At 42.3% G+C, this 18,312-nt stretch overlaps 1 protein-coding gene across 5 annotated transcripts in view; it reads left to right on the top strand.

Annotated features, from left to right (window-relative positions):
* Window positions 1-15,491, top strand: part of LOC106572070 (GRIP1-associated protein 1) — a 42,896-nt gene extending 27,405 nt beyond the window's left edge. For all 5 annotated transcript variants that reach the window (XM_045696123.2, XM_045696122.2, XM_045696124.2 and 2 more), the window contains 2 exons: window positions 10,529-10,713; window positions 13,233-15,491. In XM_045696123.2, the coding sequence (XP_045552079.1) occupies window positions 10,529-10,713; window positions 13,233-13,310 (263 nt within the window). In that variant the 3' untranslated portion in view covers window positions 13,311-15,491. The remainder of the gene's footprint in view (window positions 1-10,528; window positions 10,714-13,232) is intronic.
* The last annotated feature ends 2,821 nt before the right edge of the window (window positions 15,492-18,312 follow it).

The raw sequence follows: 18,312 nt of genomic DNA, 5'->3' as shown, positions 1-18,312 counted from the left end.
GCACTATTAAAAAATATATATATATATTTCAAGTAGTTCACTCTCGAATAAAACGCTCGTTAACCCTCATATGTCGTATTGGTCCTATCCGGTAGGCTACGTTAATGTTTTCATTAGCGTTTTCTTTGTCGATGCAGTGCCCTTAGCTGTAACTACTACAATGATTGAATTAATAAGACTTTCATATAGGCCAAGGCATACAGAGTATACAGATTTGGGCTGGAAGGGAAAGCCTTTCTGAACCTAGGAATGTGTTTACGCCACACTGTTCTAAAACACTACAACGTTTAAAGCTTATAACTTTGAACATTTAGCTCACATATTGAAATACATTTTTTTATTTGTCTAATGAGTCCTTTCCGTGCCTCCTCCTATAACCCAGTTAAAGGAATCTCAGAGAGAGCGAGAGAAATGGGGAATTGGTTGTTTTGGAACTGGTGCGCTGTCGGAATGCATGAGGCCACTGCATCTTTCATATTCCTTAAAAGTAAGCTAAACCAGCGGCAATGGAGAGGGATGTTCTGTGACTTCAGCAATACTGCAGTAGTCTAGTGTTTCAAAACTCCATAAAAAGAAAGGCTCAATCACAGCAGATAAAAGTTTCTCAAAGCAACTTGTCTTTCAATAGGGATTTTAATAATTTTTTTGGCCAAAGGAAAGACTGCAGAAATAAAATTGAATGCCTTGAATATGAACAGGCTTAGGTCATAGCAGATTTTTCATTGGAGATAATGCAATGAAGTGGAGTGTAAAACATGCCAATCTATGTTTACTTCCATTAGGCCTACTATAGAAGTTCCATGGTCCGTAGTGCTTTTTGTCTCTGCGCTGAGTGGAGGTTTATTAAAGAAATACTCTTCCAAAGGACCTAATCTCTTTCCACAGTGCTTGGCACACGCTCCTTGACACTGGTTATGTCCTAATAGCCGTACTTGGGTTCTAAATAGTAGGCATTTTGGGTATGCGAAAATGACAACATCAAAATGTATTGGTCCCACACACATTTCTCAGATGTTATTGCAGGTGTAGCGAAATGCTTCCTAGCTCCAACAGTGCAGTAGAATATAACAATACACAAATCTAAAAGTAAAAGAATGTAGTGTTATGGTATGACATTTCGAAAATGTAGTATCCTTTAAATGCCAGGATGTCATACTCCATTTTGGCTTTTCATCTAGTAAAATGTGCTGCACTTGAGGAAGATATAATTGTCTTTCCAGACCCACGTGTGTTTGACAACAGCTGATATTCAAAGAAGGGGAAGGGCTGCACCAAAACTGAACGAATGGCGGTATAAGGCATTGTCGGCATGAATGAGCCTAGTATGTTGATATTTGTGGCTTACTGCATTCATTTTTAATAAACAGTACATTCTAAATAGTATGTAGTACAGTTATTACAGTATGTTTTAGGATGTAGTAGATGAGATTTTTGGACTAGTGTTGCATGGTTTACTGAAACTTTGGTACTTTTTTATTTATTTTTACTTTTGGTATTTCTGTAAAACGTGTCTCACGTTATCTACTGATTTTGAGGATCAAGTCTCTCAGCGCAGCTGATGTCCCCTTATAGCGCGAGCTTACCGTGACTGCTCCACTTTAGTCATTGCTAGCTCTATTCTGTCCTGAGGAACCACTGCACTCACTGGGAGTCTGGGCTGCATCACCACTTATGCTGCACATAAGTTAACACACTTGAATAATGCAACACAGCATGTAGAAATGTTGAAACTGTTTATTACTGTTCGCAATGTCCATTACAGGATAGAACACTTGACAGTGCAAGAAGATACCGGTAGCATCCAACTTTGTAGGCTAACTTTCCTTGCTCGCTTACTGCTGAAGCTGATATCAGTTCACTACCCCTAGTACCTTGTTTGTGATATACAAAATATTGCTGATTTCAAAGCTGAATGTGACCAAAAACTTTATTCATTCACTTAGTCGGGGTTCAGACCCAGGGTCCCGAGCTTAATGATGAGCTTGGAAGGTACCATGGTGTTGAAGGCTGAGGTATAGTCAATGAACAGCATTCTTACGTGGGTATTCCTCTTGTCCAGATGGGATAGGCCAGTGTGCAGTGCGATGGCAATTGCATCGTCTGTGGATCTATTGGGGTGGTAAGCAAATTGAAGTGGGTCTAGGGTGTAAGGTAGAGGTGAAATCGCAAGACTTCCGGGAACGTTTGATTCAATTCGACGCGAGACAGCCGTTAGACCCAATGTGTTTCTGTGCGTGAGCTTAGCTAGCCAATGTCAACATCACATCTCTTCCAAGTGTGCTCAGGCAGTTTCTGCCTCTCCAATAGGATTTCTATCTTCATACTGCACCGTCTTTGCTCGAACTGTGTGTTAATGTCACGGGTCTTTGACAGCGCTTTTATCATGTAAGAGATTGCTTCTTCTATGCTAATCAGTACAGTAAAATAAGTCTCAAATGGAAGGGAAACATATTTTTTCTTCATCTGTAGCCCCATGAAATCAGCCAAAACAAGCTCAATAACTTGATGCATGCACACACTCTTATTGAATATACATTCATCTGTATTGTGCATAGGCTACATATTGAGTTGCCAAGTTTATCATTAGAGATTTACCATTCAAATAAATGGTAATGTAGTTTGGTTAAAAAAAACTATGTCAAATTGATTGTATAATTTAATTAATTAATGCATACATTCAAAAATGTAATGTAATTATATTGAACTCAATATCTGTCTGTACCTAGTGCCATTCTGTGACAGGCTATTGCGCCCCCCCCCCCCCCCCCCCCCCCAGGGTATTGTTTTGGTATCTTCATAATAAACCTGGTATCGAAGTAAAAATTCTGGTACTGTGACAACACTATTTCGGACACACACACGTTACTGATGCCAGTTTACAGAGGGGTGGAGGTAGGATCCGTAGTACCTCCTGTGCCCTGTAACAACCTTGGTTTAGAACCACAAGATGATGGTAAATACTGTGTTTCTCACAGTCATCCCCATTTAGAGGAAGTTGGTTAGACTTGTTATCCCCTGCTTATAAGAGAAGAGCTTTCCCTTCCACCACTGTCTGTGTGCTCTCCTCCTGTTTTAATTTCATGACTGACTGATTTAACATTTTAATGCCAGGCTAGATTCCATTATGGCCCGTTTCTTCTAATTGTAAATATTGTGCTATAAAAGCTGAAGGTCTCCAGTTGTCTGGGCTTGTCAGAATGCATAAACAGCAGGGTGAAGGAAAAAAACATTTCTTTATCCGATATTTTTAAAGGGAAAATAGGTGTGAGATATGAGAGCTAGCACAACTTTTTATTTTTTGGGGGGAGGGGGTTCTTGCTTACATATTTCTACTGGCTAGTTGCATGTTTTCATTTAGCTGGAGTGATGGCAGTATTTTAGTCGATTCAAATACTGCATTGTGTAAACATTTTACAAGGTTGCTAGTGAACATGACTTGATATATTTTGAAGCATTTTATGAGGGTGTTTTGTCACACTTATTAACACTTTGTAGCGTTGCTAGATATTAACATGTCCACGTCTGTCAAAGGAGCGCACGTGAAAGCAGACACTCAACCTGATGTTTATGGCGAAGGTGCACCAAGATGGAGAAATTCAGATAGTGCTAAAACAAAGACGCCATATCGACAGACTTTTTAAACTACGGCGCGCGACATGGTTCAATGGGCCAGTAAATCAGCACAATCGTTTTTTCTAATTGCCGTTGTCTTGGAGCTAAAACTGGGATAATTTATACTGTGTTAATGCCAATACAAAACTGAGCGCAATGTACACTGAACAGAAATATAAACGCAACATGTAAAGTTTTCATGAGCTGAAATGAAAGATCCCAGAAATTGTCCATACTCACAAAAAGCTTATTTCTTTCATATTTTGTTCACAAATTTGTTTACATCCCTGTCAGTGAGCATATCTCCTTTTTGCCAAGATAATCCATCCACCTGACAGGTGTGGCACGTCAAGAAGCTTATTAAACAGCATGATCATTACACAGGTACACCTTGTGCTGGGGGCAATAAAAGGCCATTCTGAAATGTGCAGTTTTGCCACAGCACAATTCCACAGATGTCTCAAGTTTTCAGGTAGTGTGCAATTGGAATGCTGCAGGAATGTCAACCAGAGCTGTTGACAGATCATTTTAATGTTAATATCTCTACCATAAGCCATCACCAGTGTCATTTTAGAGAATTTGGCAGTACTTCCAACCGGCCTCACAACCACAAACCACGTGCGGGCGAGCAGTTTGCCGACGTGAACTTTATAAACAGAATGTCCCATGGTTATGTTGTGGGCAGGCATAAGCTATGGACAACGAACACAATTGTATTTTATCGATGTCAGTTTGAATGCACAGAGATACCATGACAAGATCCTGAGGCCCATTGTTGTGCCATTCATCCGCAGCCGTCACCTCGTCTCAGCATGATAATGCACGTCCCCATGTCGCAAGGATCTGTACACAATTCCTGGAAACTGAAAATGTCACAGTTCTTCCACGTGCTGCATACTCACCACACATGTCACCAATGTTTGGGATGCTCAGGATCGATGTGTTCCAGTTCCCACCAATATCCAGCAACTTCGCACAGCCATTGAAGAGGACTGGGACAACATTCAACAGTCTGCTAAGGAGATGTCGTGCAGTGTAAGGCAAATGGTGGTCACACCAGATACAGACTGGTTTTTAAGGTATCTGTGACCAACCAAGGTACTGTATTCCCAGTCAAGTGAAATCCATAGATTAGGGCCTAATGAATTTATTTAAATTGACTGATTTCCTTATATGAACTGTAACTCAGTAAAAAAAAAAAATTGTTGCTTGTTGCGTTTTATTTTTGTTCAGTATACCATACGGCGAACTTAAGCAAACAAGGCGTTTGTGTAAAGTACATGAGGGCCGCCATATTTATGCGCCTTCGTATCCCTATAATGATCATACAATGGCCATATTTACAGCCAGACATATTTACCCCCCCCCCCCCCCCCCCCCCCCCCCAATAACAGCATCCGAGAGATCCGCAGAGAAGGCTGTGTAGGCCGTGGAAAAATGAGGGGCCTAGCCTTCAGAAAGCCCTGGTGCTAGATGAGAGCTGACATTAGCAGGATTTAAATGATTCAGGGTGCAGACATGCCTGAGTGAACCCAGCACATATTCAATAATGCAGCAGCCGACTGAGACCTCAGCCCTGCTGGTGAGATGGGAGGCGCACACAGTAATGTTATAGTGCCTGCCAGGCTGCCAGGCTGCCTACCTGATCAACACAGCCTACTGCTGTCTGTCTGCTCTGCTGCACCTTGCGTCATAACGTAGTCCCACCAGCAACTAAATGACACCACATCATGTTCTTGTAGCTAATGGTATTGTAAACACTTATGCTGCTGTAAACTGGTGGTGTACACTGACAGTTCTTTGATTAATCCTTTTTCAAATTGTTCCAACCTGCTTTCCTCAGCGGATTTTGTTCACTGAGATCTTCCACATCTTATGAAAGGGCTTGATGGATAATGATTCACGAACTCTCCACACGTTACCAGCATTTTGATGAACCATCTCTGAATCAGTTCATTGGGCTTCTGTGGAGGAGCACACTGGCACTCTGTTCTACTTAATTTCTCTATCTCTATCTATCAGTTAGTGTGATGGAGGAAGTGTCTTGATGTTATGTGTAAGACTTCAGTCTGGTGATAGAGAGATGGAGAGTGTAGTAGGGATTGTGGGAGTTGGTTAATCGAGCAGTCAGGTACAATGCCGCAGTCATGTGAGGAGTAGGACAGGGAGTTTATTTGTAGATGAGCTTCCTCTCCTGGCTAAGTGCTCTTCCCTGCTGGAAAAGTCAGCTTGGGTAAGTTTCCTACTGCTGCAGTCTGTAACCCCTGCCTCTCGCCTAGTATTGTACACGGCTGCTCCCACTGTGACGTAGCCTCTAACCTTTTCATCCAACACTGTTTGTTCTGCATGGAGAACTCCAGGAACGTCACAACCTTCCAGAATGTTAGGATATGAGTCCATTATAAAGCAGCCTACAAGTTGACGTTTTATAGGTTGTAATTAATAACAATAGGTGTTTCATCAACTTGGGAAATTACTTGATGGTTATTCTATTTTCTGAACCTGTTAATGGAAAACTTGTCTTGGGATTGCTCCGCACAAAGTCGTTTATAATGATGAAGTTGTTTTAAGTGAGCATTGTAACTCTCTTGCAAACGAACGATTCATCACTGGGAATGACACCTGTAATGGACGAGGGGGTAGATTACAAGAAATGACGCATACACTTTTAAACCGGCAGGGCTACATTTCTATAGATCTAGCCTGTATTTTTCCTGTCAGTGTTTCCACTTAGCACACTGTGATCCTGTGGGAGTTGAGAGCAGGCAGGGCTGCAGTTAGTTGTAGTGACTCTGTCGCAGCAGGCAGGGCTGCAGTTGTAGCAGCTATGTGGTGGCAGCCAGCCACGGCTCACTGTGTGTGTTGCTTCAGCAGTTCAGTAGCAGCAGGACCACTTAGACTAGTAGCGTTACTGTTCAGCCATGTTGGCATATCAGTGCACTTCTGCATCACACTGCTCGTAGGGGAAGAAAGACCTGGAAGGTTTCCATGATTCAAGATGAGAAAAGCAATTGTCACCTATTAGGGAGACTGGTGTTTTTTTTCAATGTCTGTAGAATTCTTCCCATACCAGGGCAAAGTAGAATAACTGTTTGACTACATTTTAGTCATTTAGCAGACGCTCTTAACCCGAGAACGACTTACAGGAGTAATTAGGGTTAAGTGCCTTGCTCAAGGACACACAGATTTTTCACCTAGTCATCTCCTTTCGGTTACTGGTCCAACCCTCTTAACTGCTAGGCTACCTGCCGCCCCTGACTAGAGGTATCATTGGTTAAAGGGAGTTGAGAATGTCTATCTTCCATCTGTGATCTCAGCCTGGCTTTCAGCATCAGTGAGCCGGTGTTGCAGATGTCAGTTTGGGTTATGTCATTCTGCTCTGAGTCAATGGAGTCTCCCCTCAGTGCACTCAGCGCTAGTCCCAGAAGAAGAGATGGGTTTGGAGAACAAGTACATCTAGGCTATATTCATGTATAGCTTTAGAGGTTTGTTTATTTTCTTATAATTTGTCAATGAAGTTAAATTCTTAGAAGAATCACATGAATATAAGGGTGACCTTTTTCTTAGAGTCAGGACCGTAGCATTTCTGTACTGTATTATAGCAATGAAAGAAAGGCTGTCTAATTTGTGGTGTTTACTGTCTGTCTGCACGGTTGAGTGAAATGCCAAGCATAGCATGGAACAATAAAATCAAGGCAAGCCCACAAGATCAGCTAATCCTTAAGGGTTGAAACTGTTTCCATTGACAATGTGTTGTCACTTACTCTGCCGAGCTTGCAGCTTTTTCTTGATAAGACCGCTGTTCCTTTATCAGCTACAGTACTAAAACACAATATTGATTTGTCACGGTAAAAAAAAAAAACATTTTAAAGACACATTTCCGAAGTGTCCCGTATGAATTGGGCGCCCGTACATAAGCCGCAGAGATTCAGAGAAAGTTAGTCTAACGTCTGCTCAATATGGGCTTGATGTTTTTAGTGTCACATTGTGAAAAGTGTTCTTGATTGGCTATGCCTGCCCCACAAAGTGTATACTGAGTGACAAATAGTGTCCTTTACAACGTTGGCAGCCGAGGCAGTTCAGACGATCACTGCTCTCGTCCTGTGGAAAACCCTACTTAACAGGGCGACAGTTCAGCAGGGACCCACCTGACTATTCATGGCCAGAGGAGCACTGTGCAACTTTCAAGAGGTGGCCCTTGTGTCTACAAGGAGCTGACAATGTCACCAACTCCCCCAATAGAAAATATGTTCTTAATTAATCATACCATAAGCTTGTCCAGTTACAATATCACGGCAATGACTGCTGCCATGATCTTTAGGTAAAGCCAACTGCGTTTAGGGTGACCGTTGCTCAACTCATGTTTCATTACATAACTCAATTTCACTCCTTTAACTTAAACTTCCAGGAGCTTTGGTAATGGGAACACTTTGTTTTGAACCTGCAACACTTTAGAAATGGGTATGCCCTAGTTATAATAAACCTGAAAATGTTATAAATGCTTTAAGTCTTGAACTGCACTATGGGTACGCTAGAAGACCTAAACTCATTATCACACGTGAGGTTCAGTATTTTATCTCGACTGTCGTTGTTTGGCTACCTGTCTTGTAGAGCAACTGCAGCGTTGTCGTTTGAAATGCTATCAGACGTGAGGAACAGCTTCTCATCAGTCAGACAGATAATTGATCCAAGGCCTCTAGTAAATTGTTGAGTGGTTTGATGGTCCCTAACCAGGGATCTACAGCTGGCTATACCCCACCCAGAACAGACTGACTACAATCCATATATAATGGAGCAGCTGACATAATGTTATCAAGGCAGGAGATTCTCAAGTGATTGATGTAGGCTAATGGATGGATGATACTGCTGCATTTAAAACATTGAACATGTACAACATTGTAACCAGTGTAATTGAGCTTGCAGACCACCCGAGAGGTGGGACAAGTACTGCATTGAGCAGAGAAGCGTAGCACTGCCACCACCTTTGTTTTAACCGGTATGGTCCGGCATCGGAGTCTTGGATGCACCACAACTCAACACAGATTCAGTACCTTGCCTAGTTAAATACATTTAAAAAAATGTAAGTATTCCAAAGCCTTGACTTTATCCACATTTGTTGTGTTATAGGTCAGATATAATTTTTTTTATATTTCCTTTTACATTGAGATTTTTGGGCACTGGCCCAGACACAATATACCCCATGTCAAAGTGGAAGTTTTTTTGTTGTTGTTGACAAATAATACAGAATTAAAAGATGAAACGTCGAGTTAAAGTAGTCAACCCCTTTATGACGAGCCTCAATAAGTTCAGGAGTAAAAATATGCCTCAAGTTGCATGGACTCACACTGTGCAATAATAGTGTTTAACATAAGTTTCTTTAATGACTGCCTCATCTCTGTGCCCCACACATACAATTATCTGTAAGGCCCCTCAGTCGAGCAGTCCCTCACTGCAAACACAGATTTAACCACAAAGACCAAGGAGGTTTTCCAATGCCTTGCAAAGAAGGGCACCTATTGGTAGACAAAGCAGACATTGAATATCCCTTTGAGCATGGTGAAGTTATTGATTACACTTTGGATGGTGTATCAATACACCCAGTCACTACAAAGATACAGGCTTCCTTCCTAGATCCCTTGCCGGAGAGGAAGGAAACCGCTCAGGAATTTTGTGACTTTAAAACAGTGACTTTTAAAACAGTTAGTTCTCCCCCATCACAGCCAATAAACTGAGGATGGATCAACATTGTAGTTAGTCCACAATACTAACCTAGTTGACATGGTGAAAAGGAAGCCTGTACAGAATAAAAATATTCCAATGCAATATTCACATGCATCCTGTTTGCAACAAGGCACTGAAGTAATACTGAAAAAAATGTGGCAAAGTAATTAACACGGTTGTATTCAGAACAAAAAGTTATGTTTGGAGCAAATCCAATACAACACATTACAGATTACCACCACCCATATTTTCAAGCATAGGGGTGGTTGCATCATGTTATGGGTATGCTTGTAATTGTTATGGACTTGGGAGTTTTTCAGGATAAAAATAAACGGAATGGAGCTAAGCACAGGCAAAATCCTAGAGGAAAACCTAGTTCAGTCTGCTTTCCACCAGAGACTGGGAGATTAATTCACCTTTCAGCAGGACAATAACCTAAAACACAAGGCCAAATCTACACTGGAGTTGCTTACCAAGAAGACAGTGAATGTTCCTGAGTGGCCGCGTTAGTTTGGACTTAAATCGGCTTAAATCTATGGCAAGACTTAAATGGTTGTTTAGCGATGATCAACACCAATTTGACAGAACATGAATAGTTAAAAGAATAATTGGGAAATGTTGTACAATCCAGGTGTGCAAAGCTCTTAGACTTGCCCAGAAATACTCGCTGCCAAATGTGATTCTAACATGCATTGACTGAGGGGAATTAATACTTACGTAAATTAGATATTTCTGTATTTTATTTTCAATACAAAAAATATAAAAAATCATGTTTTCACTTTGTCATTATGGGGTATTGTGTGTCGATGGGTGAGAACATATTTAATCGGTTTTGAATTCAGGCTGTAACACAACAAAGTGGAGAAAGTCAAGGGGTATGAATACTTTTTTATGAAAGCACTGTACAGCAAACAATTGTATTTTTACTAAAGACATACCATTTCATAAAATAACGTGGATTAGAGAGAAGTCCTGCTCAATTCCTGTAACCCATTGAACATTGATACAACAATGATTCACATTGAAAGAATTGCATGTGTCTTGTTACAAATAACAATGTTCATTAGATATAATTCATGGGCCAGTTATAACTAGGGCCCTAGGTTTTTCCCTGGGTTTGTCAAACACTCTAGTTCAATGAAGCATGCCGGAGATTGGTATCCTTTTAATTGATTTGTTCCCCCTCTCCCTGCAGCACATGGTGCACATGGTGCCGTGGCGGTGGCCAATCACGGGGGCCAGGTGGGGGGCCATGGACATGGTCTGGGCTCTGTGCTCCGGGACCTGGTGAAGCCTGGGGACGAGAACCTACGGGAGATGAACAAGAAGCTGCAGAACATGTTGGAGGAACAGCTGACAAAGAACATGCATCTACAGAAGGTAGGCTGCTGTACACTAGAGAAGGTAAGCTGCTGTACACTAGAGAAGGTAAGCTGCTGTACACTAGAGAAGGTAGGCTGCTGTAAACTAGAGAAGGTAAGCTGCTGTACACTAGAGAAGGTAGGCTGCTGTACACTAGAGAAGGTAGGCTGCTGTACACTAGAGAAGGTAAGCTGCTGTACACTAGAGAAGGTAGGCTGCTGTACACTAGAGAAGGTAGGCTGCTGTACACTAGAGAAGGTAGGCTGCTGTACACTAGAGAAGGTAAGCTGCTGTACACTAGAGAAGGTAGGCTGCTGTACACTAGAGAAGGTAGGCTGCTGTACACTAGAGAAGGTAGGCTGCTGTACACTAGAGAAGGTAGGCTGCTGTACACTAGAGAAGGTAGGCTGCTGTACACTAGAGAAGGTAGGCTGCTGTACACTACAGAAGGTAGGCGGGGAAACCGTTGCTGTTGAGGGTGGTGGTCATGCTAGTGAACTCAATGGTTTGTTCCGTAAACACATTGGATGTGTTTTTAAGTGGTTCAGAACCTGTGGACATCCCTGGGGCCTGAAGTTAAAGTGTGGGGATCCATACCAATGACCACTGACTGGGTGGTGTGTGTGTGTGTGTGTGTGTGTGTGTGTGTGTGTGTGTGTGTGTGTGTGTGTGTGTGTGTGTGTGTGTGTGTGTGTGTGTGTGTGTGTAGTCAGTGTGACTGTGCGTATGTAGGTGACATGCCTGCCTGTGTGCTGCTGTCGTCCAGCTCTGAGACTAGCACACCATGGGGGTAGTATTCATCACAGGCCAAGGCGTGGGTGCTCCTTAATGTTCAAATGGTTTTCTATGCAGAAATAGAAATGGGTCTCCTCCAAGCAAAGCATGTTGGTGCAGTCTCGTCTGTTTGATTGGATTACAGGGTGGCGTTTCTGTCTTCATGGAGATTTTTACCTCAGAACATGAACCTATCAAATGTCTCCTGGCCTTTTGACGAACTGTGGTGAAGTAATGGGGGTGGAGGGCTCTTTCCACTGTCTATACTGAGTGGTAACTGACCCTGCTCTGTTTAGTGTTGCATCAGTGATACTGTGAGATGTCTGTGTTTTAATATTTTGTGTGTGTGTGTGTGTGTGTGTGTGTGTGTGTGTGTGTGTGTGTGTGTGTGTGTGTGTGTGTGTGTGTGTGTGTGTGTGTGTGTGTGTAAGCTAGTTAGCTACAGTGAGGGGGTGTAGTGCTGTAGTCGGTCTTGGAGACAGTCTGGATCCTTGGCTGTGTGGTGTGTAGGAGTGCTGCGTGCCCATGGGGAGTTGTAGGTTACACAAACACCCGGCTTAAACCTTGGCTTGGAAGACACCCGAGAAATCTAGGATAGGACTTGCAGGCACTCCGGCTCTGCGTAAAAATAAAGCTAGCCTGAAATTCTGTTGTAGTCCTCTTCGATATCCAAAATGAAGAAATATACACCTTTTTTTAAAATTTATAGACAGCCGAGCCGATGATCCTCTTTGACGTTGTCATCGTAAAATATAATCATTTATGCATGATGCATTTTCTGAGAACTTCATGCATTGGTTTTATGCAGATAGGAGCTCAATTACAGTGGCCAAAAATATGCCAAGGGATAGACTATATTAAAAATTACCCATCCAAGAATGAGACATGGAGAATTGTCATTCAGTCACAAAGCCTTTACATGGCAGCTGGAAGAAGCGGCTGCAGGCTTTTACATGAGCATCCCAATGCTGGTGGCAAGTTGTACCATACTTGTTAACAGCAACAAAACGGTTCGCTTTTATCCCAATTTAAATGAGAAAAATCTTGATCTGATTAAACACTTAAGAGGGTGCTCAAGGGGAGAGCAACCATGTGTAGCTGCCCCCATCCCTGTCCTCTTCCTCTGCTAATGCCTCTCCACCCACCCCCTTCCCTCCCTCCTGCTACTAAGCAGCCCTTCAGGCATGGGCTCCTAATCATGCACTAGAACATGATGAAGCAGTGTCACAGCCCACCAGAGCAGAATGACAGGGCGCCGTGGCAAAAGTGCAAGACGGTTGTGTTCGCTACTGGTGAACCTGCAGATGGGCAGGCAGGCTCCTGGTTGCTCCCATCTTCTCTCTGGATTCCAGGGGCAGCGGCGGGCAGCGAGCTCATGAATATTTAGTGCCTGTTGGGGCCACCAGCCCAGAAACAAACAGGCCTGTTAATATTTCATGGCTCATGCTTTAGTGAGCACACAGAGGATAGAACGTTGGCTTTTTCTGGGAGGAGATTGCAGCTGAACCCGAGTCCGTCTGTCTAATTGCTCCCCCGCACCCTCCACGCTATAATTGTCACTGTTACAGTTCTTTCCCAACACCTTGAATCAACTCTCTGAAGTTCAGTAGTCCGTAGCTGAAGTACATCAGAATGGAAGAGGATGCATGATGAAAGAGATGTCTTGCAGTTAGATATGAAGCTGCCAGAAATTAGCAGAGGTTGTTGTTTGTACCCAGCTTTGTGGTTTTAAAATAGCAATGTATGTTTTTGTCTTTTTTTAGGATCTTGAAGTTCTGTCTCAGGAGATTGTCCGTTTAAGTAAAGACTCAAGTTATGGAGCTGGCTCAGCCACGGGCTAAAAGACTGGACCCAGTCCCGCCGACCAGCACTTCTCCTTCACTCTCTCATCACCTGTTTCTGTGGCTAGTAAGAGGACACTACACATTCATCCATGCTGACTGACTGAACCTCTGGCCGGGAACGCAGATAAATGGAGAGAGGGGAAGGGGGGTTAGTGATTTTGCAACTGCTTTACAACTGAATGTACTTATTGTAACACGTCTTGGTTCTTTCTGTAACTCTTGAGAAAAATAGCATATTGGGGCCTGACTTCTATGACAGGCTGCTCTGTCTGCTCTCTCTGCCCCCCACCCCACAACACACACACACTCTGGTGTGCTCTGAAGAATGCAACGCTGGCAGGAACCAGGATGCCAGGAAATCTCTAGGACAGTGCATTACTGGTTCACATCTTCAAGAGATTGTTTAATGTTGTGAATAACGAGACATTCTGCTTACTCATACAGAGAGGCTTAAGCTGTTGTGTTTTGCCTGTACTCGTATTAATTTCGCTAAACTTCAAACTCTGCAACTCTTGTTTTTGTTGTTGTTGTATGAATCCTGTATATATGAAAATGAAAAATCAACTGTAGTAATTTATCGGTCTCGGAGTTAGAACTATTGCATATGAAGCAAAATTTCATCCGGCATAGATTATAGATGCTGTGTCCAGTTGAATATGTCTGGGAAAATAGCAAGTATCCTAAAGCCAGTAGTACAGTAATTAGACAAAAACCTCAATAGATTGCATAGCCTATCATCTGACTAGCATTGCGGACTGGACCAAACCACCGGTGTCTCGACTCACTGGGTTAGATCTCTGTGCTCTTTTAGTTTGCACCCAGCACCAGGGCTGTGACTGCAGCAGAGGCACGGATGAGGCCTTCGCTGCTGAGCCTCTGCTGTCAACTTGAATAGGCTGTCCAGGAACTGGCTAGATGCCTGCTTTGTGCCCCACTTTCAAATGTCACTTTGGCTGCTTTCTCTATCCCCAATTAACCCCCCCCCCCCCCCCCCCCCCCCCCCCCGTGGTTAGATTTGTGGATGTAATTGTAATTCCGGCTTGACTCCACTTTGATATGTTGTTAAGATATTAGATTATAGATGCACTAAGAAACAGAGGATTCTCTTTGAGAGGATTCATTTGTTTGAGAACTAATCTCCCCCTGGCTAAGGTCTAACAGCAGTGTTGGTAGTCTGAGTGAAACTCTTCCATTCACTCTGGCCCAGCTCATCAGAATGGTCTCTGAGTTTCACATGGACTGAACTCATCACAAATAATTATCTGGCGTTGTTACCCGGCCATTACCAGTTTTTATAAGAACTGGCCCAGTGCACTGGAGTGACGGTCCAGATAAGGGAAGCTTGGATCATGTAAAGTTGGTCTCTTAGTTTGCCTTTGACTAATTTAGCAAATGTATTATTTTATATGATTTCTCAACGTGACTGATCAACAGTAGCTTGGCAGATTAAATCTGTGATCGTTTAAGTGGACTTGAACGTGTGTACTGGTGTTAGCCTTTCACACTTTGAGACACGTTTCCCTTATTTGAGGATGTTTTCACTTCAGATCTCAGTGAAAACTTTAGGAACAAACCGATTGGTTCATTGGAAGCCCCCCCAAGAGTCTTATCTCCTGTCTACATATCTGCCTGAAATCAAGAAGTATATAAATGTACGTCACTAGTTAATGTCATTTAACATTACTTTTATCTTTAACATTTTAAAATTATGATAATTTTTTTATAGCAGTAATCTGTGTAATGCTAAGTTTATACAGTAATGTACTCCTACCAAAGGCATGTTTGGCGGATGTGTTCCGGAACGTTCTTTGAACACCCATTGCAGACAAAATGGACTTTGATTCAGATGAGTATATTGGGTATAATAAGTGATACTGTAGATAAGTACACTCTGCACTTTTTCCAATACATTAAAGATTGTGTGCTTTTATTTAAATAATCCTGTCCCCTTTTATTTCCCTTTAAATGTTTGAATTGCCAAACTCGGCTGCAGCAAAGTCCTCATAACTACTAAAAGATATAAGCATTCAGGGTTTTATTAAAAGGTCAAATATACAACCCAGCACTCGACTGCTTCCCCAGTGGACTATTCCTTTCCTTCAGATGTATGTATTTGTCAACTGTTTCTCCAGCTAAATGATATTCATGCAGTGTCAATAAAAATGGCTGTAAAATGTATTCCATGTCTAATCTCTTTGGTGATTTGTCATTTCAGAAAGCAAGAGCAATTTGTTTTCCTAACTTGTAGAGAATAGAAGCTGGATCTGAAGTTGTATTTGCGCTCATGTTTCTGCAGTTGTCTCTGTTCTAACACCTGCCGAGTTCATATTATGTGTAGACTAATATGCTGAAACAAGGACATGTGAGACAAACCACTTGACTGTTTCATTAGCTGAAACATTTTGTGTGATTTGTGTTCTTTATAGTTGTTGATGACCGGTTGCTGCACCACTCCAAATGTTCTCTCTCCTATGCCTGCAGTTAGAAAACAGCAACTATTATTTGTGTATTCTTTGAGCATTGATAATTCTGTCCTTGTTTAGAGCGGTGATTCTCAACCTTTTTTGTTTTCTGTACCACCAAGTGCCTTTTGCTCTGTACGGAGTACCCTACTTGTGCATTTTACCAGTAAGCCCTATGGTCTCCTGAGTCATCTCAAGTACCCCCTGTGGATTGGCCAAGTATCCCCAGGGGTACTAGCACCGCCGGTGGAGAACCACTGCTTTAGGCTGTTTACATTTTAGTCATTTAGCAGACGCTCTTATCCAGAGCGACTTACAGTAGTGAATGCATACATTTCATTTCATGCATTTTTTTGTTGTTGTACTGTTTACACAGCCACTCTTAAGAACCCAGTTCAGATTTTATTCTGATTGTCCATACTCATATCCCGTTCATTCCTAGTCAAAAAACTCGCCAACTTTAGCATGCCGACAACATTTTACAACCTTTTTCTTTGTACAGTGCCTTCGGAAAGTATTTAGACGCCTTGACTTTTTCCACATTTTGTTACGTTACAGTCTCATTCTAAAATTGATTAAAACGTTTTTTTTCCCCCTTCATCAATCTACACACAATACTCCATAATGACAAAGCAAAAACAGTTTTTTAGAAATGTCTGCAAATTTATTTCTAAAAATGAAACGTCACATTTACATACGTATTCAGACCCTTTAACCAGTACTTTCTTGAAGCACCTTTGGCAGCGATTACAGCCTCGAGTCTTGGGTATGGCACTACAAGCTTGACACACCTGTATTTGGGGAGTTTCTCCCAATTTCTTATCTGCAGATCCTCTCAAGCTCTGTTAGGTTGAATGGGGAGCGTAGCTGCACAGCTATTTTTAGGTTTCTCCAGAGATGTTAAAGTCCGGGCTCTTGCTGGGCCACTCAAGGACATTAAGAGACCAGTCCCGAAGCCACTCCTGCGTTGTCTTGGCAGTGTGCTTAGGGTCGTGTCCTGTTGGAAGGTGAACCTTCGCCCCAGTCTGAGGTCCTGAGCACTCTGAAGCAGGTTTTCATTAAGGATCTCTCTGTACTTTGCTCTGTTAATCTTTTCCTAGATACTTACTAGTCTCCGCCACTGAAAAACATCACCACAGTATGATTCTACCAACCATGCTTCAATGTAGAGATGGTGCCAGGTTTCCTCCAGATGTGACGCTTGGCATTCAGGCCAAAGAATTCAATCTTGGTTTCATCAGACCAGAGAATCTTATTTCTCATGGTCTGAGTCTTTTGGTGCCTTTTGGCAAACTCCAAGCGGGCTATCATGTGCCTTTTACTGAGGAGTGGCTTCCGTCTGGCCACTACCATAAAGGCCTGATTTGGTGGAGTGCTGCAGAAGAACTCTGGAGCTCTGTCAGAGTGACCATCGAGTTATTGGTCCCCTCTCTGACCAAGGCCCTTCTCCCCCGATTGCTCAGTTTGGCTGGGCGGCCAGCTCTAGGAAGAGTCTTGGTGGTTCCAAACTTCTGTCATTTAAGAATGATTGAGGCCACTGTGTTCTTGGGGAACTTCAATGCTGCAGACATTTCTTGGTACCCTTACCCAGATCTGTGCCTCGACACGATCCTGTGGACAATTGCAGACAATTCCAATTCCTTCAACTTCATGGCTTGGTTTTTGCTCTGACATGCACTGTCAACTGTTGGATCTTATATAGAGAGGCGTGTGTCTTTCCAAATCCTGTCCAATCAATTTAATTTACCACAGTTGGACTCCAATCAAGTTGTAGAAACAGCTCAAGGATGATCAATGGAAACAGGATGCACCTGAGCTCAATTTTGAGTCTCATAGCAAAGGGTCTGAATACTTATAAAGTATTTCTGTTTTCTATTTTTAATAAATTGTCAAATTCTAAACCTGTTTTTGCTTTGTCTTTTATGGGGTATTGTGTGTAGATTGAGGAATCAAATTAGTTTAATCAATTTTAGAATAAGGCTGTAACAAAATGTGGAAAAAGTCAAGTGGTCTGAATACTTTCCAAATGCACTGTATCTGAAAACGTATTGCCGGTAACAAAGCCTGTACTTTTATTTCCGCCTACCGAGGTAGTCATGATTGCGGTATTAGTTTTAAAAGTCCCGCCAACGCCGCAGTATAAATCATCGCCTTTCATCTTACTGGCTTTGGCATGCATTAAATCATGAACGTTCGATTGTTGTCTGACATCAAACTTGTCCTTGTCAATCGCAAAGCTTCACAGAAATGCTTTTAATGCATCTCTCTATTTTAAATGTACTGTATGTAGTTCTTTCCTTCAGCTGTTCTTGTCTGTTGTCTCAGAAATGCTTTGTCATTTAGCCTGGTGGAATGCACACGGTGCATGCCATTTCATTTATTTATTTGACAGGTAAATATTAAAGGTTATTTTTTTATTTTGATAATAAACGATGGGTTAATGTGCATACGTTTCTAACTTGGCCTGCTAGCGCTTTGTAGTTTCTCTCTTCGGCCAAAATAATTAATGGGGAGTTTTGAAATGAGAGAGTGCGCGA

This window comes from Salmo salar, chromosome 15 (assembly GCF_965601325.2).
Source record: "Salmo salar chromosome 15, fSalSal1, whole genome shotgun sequence".
NCBI classification, from domain to species: domain Eukaryota; kingdom Metazoa; phylum Chordata; class Actinopteri; order Salmoniformes; family Salmonidae; genus Salmo; species Salmo salar.
Note: the sequence above shows the minus strand (reverse complement) of the source record. Positions and strands in the feature narration are given on the sequence as shown.